The sequence below is a fragment of the Euphorbia lathyris genome, chromosome 6 (genome assembly GCF_963576675.1).
Source record: "Euphorbia lathyris chromosome 6, ddEupLath1.1, whole genome shotgun sequence".
Lineage (NCBI taxonomy): Eukaryota > Viridiplantae > Streptophyta > Magnoliopsida > Malpighiales > Euphorbiaceae > Euphorbia > Euphorbia lathyris.
The window spans coordinates 54,987,925-54,994,023 of record NC_088915.1 but is presented as its reverse complement, the minus strand read 5'-3'; the positions used below and the strand labels follow the sequence as shown (position 1 = coordinate 54,994,023).

At 39.6% G+C, this 6,099-nt stretch overlaps 2 protein-coding genes across 2 annotated transcripts; one reads left to right on the top strand and one right to left on the bottom strand.

Annotated features, from left to right (window-relative positions):
• The first annotated feature begins 1,169 nt into the window (after positions 1–1,169).
• LOC136232543 (uncharacterized) lies at positions 1,170–2,171 on the top strand. The gene is made up of 2 exons (XM_066021761.1): positions 1,170–1,301; positions 1,385–2,171. Exons 1-2 carry the CDS (start codon positions 1,254–1,256, stop codon positions 2,057–2,059), a joined length of 723 nt encoding a protein of 240 aa, XP_065877833.1. The 5' UTR covers positions 1,170–1,253; the 3' UTR covers positions 2,060–2,171.
• Positions 2,172–2,200: 29 nt separating this feature from the next.
• Positions 2,201–5,881, bottom strand: LOC136232542 (LRR receptor-like serine/threonine-protein kinase FLS2). Its single transcript, XM_066021760.1, has 2 exons — positions 2,742–5,881; positions 2,201–2,661 (listed from the first exon to the last, which is right to left on the bottom strand). Exons 1-2 carry the CDS (start codon positions 5,860–5,862, stop codon positions 2,327–2,329), a joined length of 3,456 nt encoding a protein of 1,151 aa, XP_065877832.1. The 5' UTR covers positions 5,863–5,881; the 3' UTR covers positions 2,201–2,326.
• Between the last annotated feature and the right edge of the window lie 218 nt (positions 5,882–6,099).

Below are 6,099 nucleotides of genomic sequence, written 5' to 3'. Positions count from 1 at the left end.
GATTGCCACAATAACAATATTAAAATCATAACATTATCAAAAATTTACAATAAGATTGCCACAATAAATTCCTAACAAATCACTTCAAAGTGAACCTGACTAATTTGGACGAAAATTTCTCCCTCTACAGGAAGTTCAGACTTTTTGGGATGGACGTGTCCTATGGTGCACACCAAAATTGGCACAATCTCTCCTAACCAATCACTTTAAAGTGAATATGCCAATCTTGAGGGAAGTTAATCCCTATACAGGAAGGAAAGTCATCTCCTCTACACCCCAATACGCCGCCTTCCAGAAATGGATCTTATGTATTCAACCACCTTCAGGAAAAATTAATCGTGTTATGCAGAAAAAAAGACGATTTGGCTTCGCGAAATGAGGATTAGCGAAGCATGCGAATGTAAATGTGCATGGAAGAGGATGATTTTACTTAGCGAATCGATGATTTCGCGAAGTCTGCGAGGTCTGGAACGTGACGATCTACATCACATATCGATGCTTTCGTGAAGTCTGCGAGTGAAATTATGAACTTTTCTACTCGCAGATTTCGCGAAATAATCGATTCGCTAAGTAGATCGTCACGTTTCAGGCTCTTTCTCATCGTAGACTTCGCGAAATCATCGACTACGCGAAGTGATTTTATGGAAAAACGCAGAGAAAACAGTAGATACTTACATTTTTCGCGCATTTCACATTTAAAAGCGACAATAATAATATGATAAACTGAGAAAAAACAATGGAAATAACGTAGAATAACCATTTCTTTGATGATAACAAGAAGAAAGAAACCAAGTAACGAGCAGAAATATGAAAATGAAGAACCATGACTTCGTTTTCTAGGATTAGGAAGATGAAGAATCAAGAGATAAAGAGATGGAGAAGAGAAATACATGGTGATTTAGAGAAATGGTGCAAATTTCGTGCAATAGGAAGATATGAAGATCAAAAGTCTGGGAATTATTAATGGAAGAGTTGCCAACCGTTTCGCGTAAAGGTGAAGGGAAAAGGTTAGGGGTAAAACAATTTAGCTATGAAGTAGATTGAGTAAATGAGTTAAATATGTTAAATGGATACAGTTTTGTAATTTTCCCTATTTATTTTGCGATGTCAAAGTCGAAGACTGACACCTTTTCCATCATAAAGAAACGACGTAGCGTCCAGATAGCCGAAACGACATGAGTTGGACTGGAAATAAACCCCTTTCGCCAGAGAATACACAGTAAACAAACGGCGGGGACGCCGGAAAAGAAAAAATGCGACCACCATCGCCACACTCCAAGTTCTTCTCCTCCCTCAAGCAGGTAAAATCATATGTTTGTATTTCTTATAGTCTGGCATTTCTCTTCTTCTTTCCTCTGTTACCATTCTCGTCTCTATATTGCAGGTTGAGAAAAGATTGAAGCTTGAAAGCCCAACACAATCATCCAATTCCTCTCCGGCGTCGTCGTCAAACATACAGATCAATCACACATTGACCGAATCTCTAAGCACGCCGATATTTTTTCAAACGGACCAAGAACCTAACACCCACAGTTCAACAGCTCTCCAGGAAAGCAGTGAGCCTCCACTTGCGTTCCTCTCATCCTCTCCACAATCTCCCCCAATTGATCAAACCGTACCTCGAGAATTCCCCAAAGAACATCTCAATTCGATTGATGAAGCTAAAAGCAGTGGCATTGATGAAATTGATTTGTTAATGCAGCTTTTGGGTTTTTCAGATTTTGGACGAGGTAAACAGAATGAAGGAGAAGACGCAGAGGGGATAGAAAGGGTTAGTGATGAGTGCTGTGGCTGTGAGAGTGGGTTTTACGAGAAGATTGTAGGAGTTAAGGGACCCAAATGCAAGAAGGAAGCAGAGAGATTGGATGGATGGATTAGTTACTTTTTACAGAGTGGCGGTGGCGTAGAGGAGAGGATGGAGACATTAAGATTGGGCTATTTGCTTTTGGGTAAGGCTGCTTGTGAATTAGAGGGTGGTGGTGACAGCCATGGTTTTGGTGGCTTGGATTTCCCCTTAGCTATTGAAGAGTTTTTGAAGAATGATCCACCAACACAGTAAAATTCAGGCCTCACATCTTCTTCTTGTATAAATATATATTGTATAGGTATCTGCTTCTTTTTTGTATGGATTGTTGAATGTTGTGGAATTTCAAGAGCAAATTATTTCGTTCCCTACTGTTATCTGCTAATACAATACATATGCATAATTGTGGGAAAGTTTTAGCACTGAAGCTTAGGATTGATGAACAAAGATGTTGATTGTTCATGATTTTCTACAATTAGTAAGCAAAGGCAAAACCTTTTAAACAACAGTTAGAGCACCAATTCATCTTGCTCTTAGCTTCAGAAGAGAAGACAAAACCTCAGTCATGTTGGGTCTATCATCAGGATCTGGTTTGGTGCAGAACAAGGCCAGCTTGGAGAGCTCTGTCAAAGTTTCTTCTACCTCGGACAAGTTCCTGGCAATCTCTGGGTCTAATACTTGAACAAGTTTTTTGGTGTCACCGCAAAAGGCTTTCTCTACTAGTTGTCTTAGGGTGACCGGAAGTCCATTCTCCTCTGAAACTTCAGTTGGCCTTCGTTTTGTAAGTAACTCCATCAATATTATCCCAAAGCTAAATACATCTACTTTTGTGGTGACCTTCCTCATGTATGCGAATTCTGATAAAATTTGAAACCACAGGCATTAGCAGATGAATTCAAAGCCACAGAAGTAAAACGAAGAAGGAGAAGAAGATTACCTGGTGCCAGGTAGCCTATGGTGCCCTGAAAAGCTGATGATGAGGAAAGGCTACTTCCATCTTGGAGATGAACCCCGAGTATGCGAGCAGTTCCAAAATCACTCACATGGGCGACCCATCCGCTGTCCAACAGAATATTAGAGGGTTTCAAATCACAGTGAATAATGGGAGTGTCGTAACCAGAATGCAAGTAATCCAGTGCACTTGCAATCGAAATACAAATTTCGATTCTCTCAGATAATGTCATTCTTGATTGATTGACATCAGAGTCATGAATGATGCTCTCCAAGTTCCCATTCTCCATATATTCCAGAACTAGAGCTTTTAATTTAGTGCTTTCCCAGGCATAGCCAAGTATCTTCACCAGATTCTTGTGTCTTAACTGGCTCAATGTTTTGGCTTCTCTGTAGAAACTTTTATCAGATTCTATTGGGAACTGCTGCAAATTCAGTTTCTTTACAGCTATAGTCTGTCCATCTTCTAAGTGACCCTTGTAAACTGTGCTCAAGCTACTAGCACCAATTATATTATCTTGGCTAAAGAAACCGGTAGCTTTTTCTAATTCAGCTGGCTCGAACCTTGTGAGTTTGCCTGCTGAAGTTAACTCTGGTTCTCTGTCCTCAACTCTTTGTGATTTCGACTTTTTGCCACGGCGGACGAGCATTAAAATGACAATCACCAGAATGAGAAGTACAAACACCACTACAAGTGATATTAGTATCCATACTGTTTTCTGGGACAAGGAATTTGAACTCTTCTTGCTGCATGAACCTAGAGATTTGGTTCCACATAGACCAGGATTTCCAGTCAAACTGGAAGAAGTTATGTTCTTGAATATTCCAGTATCTGGAACTTGGCCTTCAAGTTTGTTGAAACTCAGATTAAGAACTTCCAGAGTGGAAATATTGGCATAGCTCTCAGGTATGGTGCCAATCAGCTGGTTCTGAGAAAAATCGAGGGTGGTGAGACGCTTCAGTTTTGCCAAGTTTTCTGGAATATGACCACCTAAAGCATTCCTAGAAAGGTTCATGCTAGTAAGCTCAGTCATCTTACTGAAAGCTTCTGATGGAATCGGACCTGAGAGATTGTTTCTTGACAGATCAAGAGAGATCAAATTTCTGCAGCCTCCTAGTGTTTCAGGAATGATTCCTGAAAGGTTGTTGTGTGAGAGATCAATGCCTTGTACTGCTTGCAACATTCCCATTTGAGCTGGAATATTTCCCCTTAACAAGTTATGTGACAAGTTGAGAAATATCTGCATATCTCTCAGGCCTTCAATTACAGATCCAGGAATTGATCCTGAAAGTTGATTGTGGGAGAGATCGAGAGACATGAGTCGCTGGAGACTGCCCATACTTGCAGGAATGGACCCGTTTAGCATGTTGCTATTCAAGTCTAATTCTGAAAGCATTTCAAGTTTTGAGAAAGCAGCTGGAATTGAACCCGTGAGCCTATTGAGCCCCAAAGAGAGAACAGTTAGATATTTCAATTCAAAAATAACTTCAGGTATTGCACCTTCTAGCTCATTGCTTAACAAAGCAAGTCCCTGAAGGAGAGAGAGCTTGGATAATGTCTGTGGAATATGGCCTGAAAACCTATTTCCAGAAAGCGACAAAGTGATCAATTGAGTTAGATTGCCAATCTCTGGAGGAATGGGTCCTGTGAAAGAATTGAAGCCAGCTTTCAAAAGTTTAAGCTTGTAGAGCTTGCCAATGCCTGGTTTTAGCATCCCAGTGAAATTGTTTTCTGCCAAACTTAAATGTTCAAGATTGGTGCAATTATAAAGCTCATCAGGGATTTCCCCGGACAGTTTATTCGGTCCAAGACTTAGCCTTGTCAAATTCTTCAACTTTCCCAAACCCCATGGAAGTTTCCCAGTAATTCTATTCAAAGCTAAATCAAGGTATAAAAGTTTGGTGCAATTGGAAATGCTAGGAGGAATGGATCCCTCAAGACTGTTCGCGCTCAGGCTAAGGTTTCTCAAATTATAAAGCATTCCTATGTTTGATGGAATCTCTCCAGTGAGGAAATTGATGCTTAAAGACAAGTAAGTTAAATTTGAGAGTTTTGTTATGGAAGAAGGAATCTCCCCTGTAAACCTGTTTGCATGTAGTGTTAATACTTGCATTGATCTCAAAGATCCAACCTCATCAGGCACAATTCCAGTTAATTGATTCTCTGATAGACCTAAATTGGTTAATGATGTCAACTTGAATAAGGAAAGAGGAATGGTGGAGTTTAATCTATTATCATACAACCTTAATGTTTCTAACTTTGTCAAATTTCCAAGCTCAGAAGGAATGTGTCCAGTGAGCTTATTACTGTAAAGTTCAAGATGAGCAAGATTCTTACAGTGACCTAATTCAGAAGGGATCTCTCCAACAAGGGAATTCTCAAACAGAACAAGGTACACTAAATTGGACAAATTTCCAATACCTTTGGGTATTTTTTCCGACAGACGGTTCCGACTTAGCTCTATGATTTCCAAAGCTTGCAACTTTGCAATTGAAACAGGTATTGAACCCTCTAATTTGTTTGCAGCTAGCACTAAAAGTTGTAAGTTAACTAAATTCCCTATGTCCCTAGGTATTGACCCAGTGAGATTGTTAGAATCAGTACCAAAACCTTGCAAGGAGGTGCAATTACAAATACTTTCAGGAATGCTTCCATTCAAGAAATTCATACCTAAATCTAAAGTTTGCAGATTTTGAAGGTTTCCTAACTCTACTGGAATTGAACCTGATAGAGAGTTTTGATAAAGACTAAAAACAGTTAGTTGGGAGCAAAGTCCTAACTGATATGGAATATGGCCAGTGAATGAATTTGAAGAAAGGTCAAGAACCTGAAGAGATGAAAGGTTTCCGAGAAATGGAGAAATGTGGCCTTGGAGCTGCATCTGAACCAGAGAAACTGAAACAACACGGTCCGAAGAAGGGTCACAAGCAACACCAGACCAGTTGCAGTGATGGGCTGCATCAGTCCAGTTAGCAAGTGCTCCTAAAGGGTCATCTGTGATGCCAATCTTGAAGGCTTTCAAGGCCTCAATATCAGCTTGTAAGGTTGTTTCTGCAGTAATACAAGTAAGAAGAAGAGAAAAAGCTATTAGTATTTGTAATCTCATTTTATGAGAATGTGACTGAAACTTGATATGGAAAAACTATACTTATAGAACTGAAAAAAGAAAAAGAAAATCCATAACTCAAACCATGTATTGACCCCACAAAACCTTAGCCGATGTGTCACTGAAAAATATAAATAATAATTGAAGTCAGCTTGTCAAAGAATGTGAACAAACAAAACGAAATGGGAATACTTGATCCATAATTTGACTTGATTGGCTCATGCTACCATCACAAAA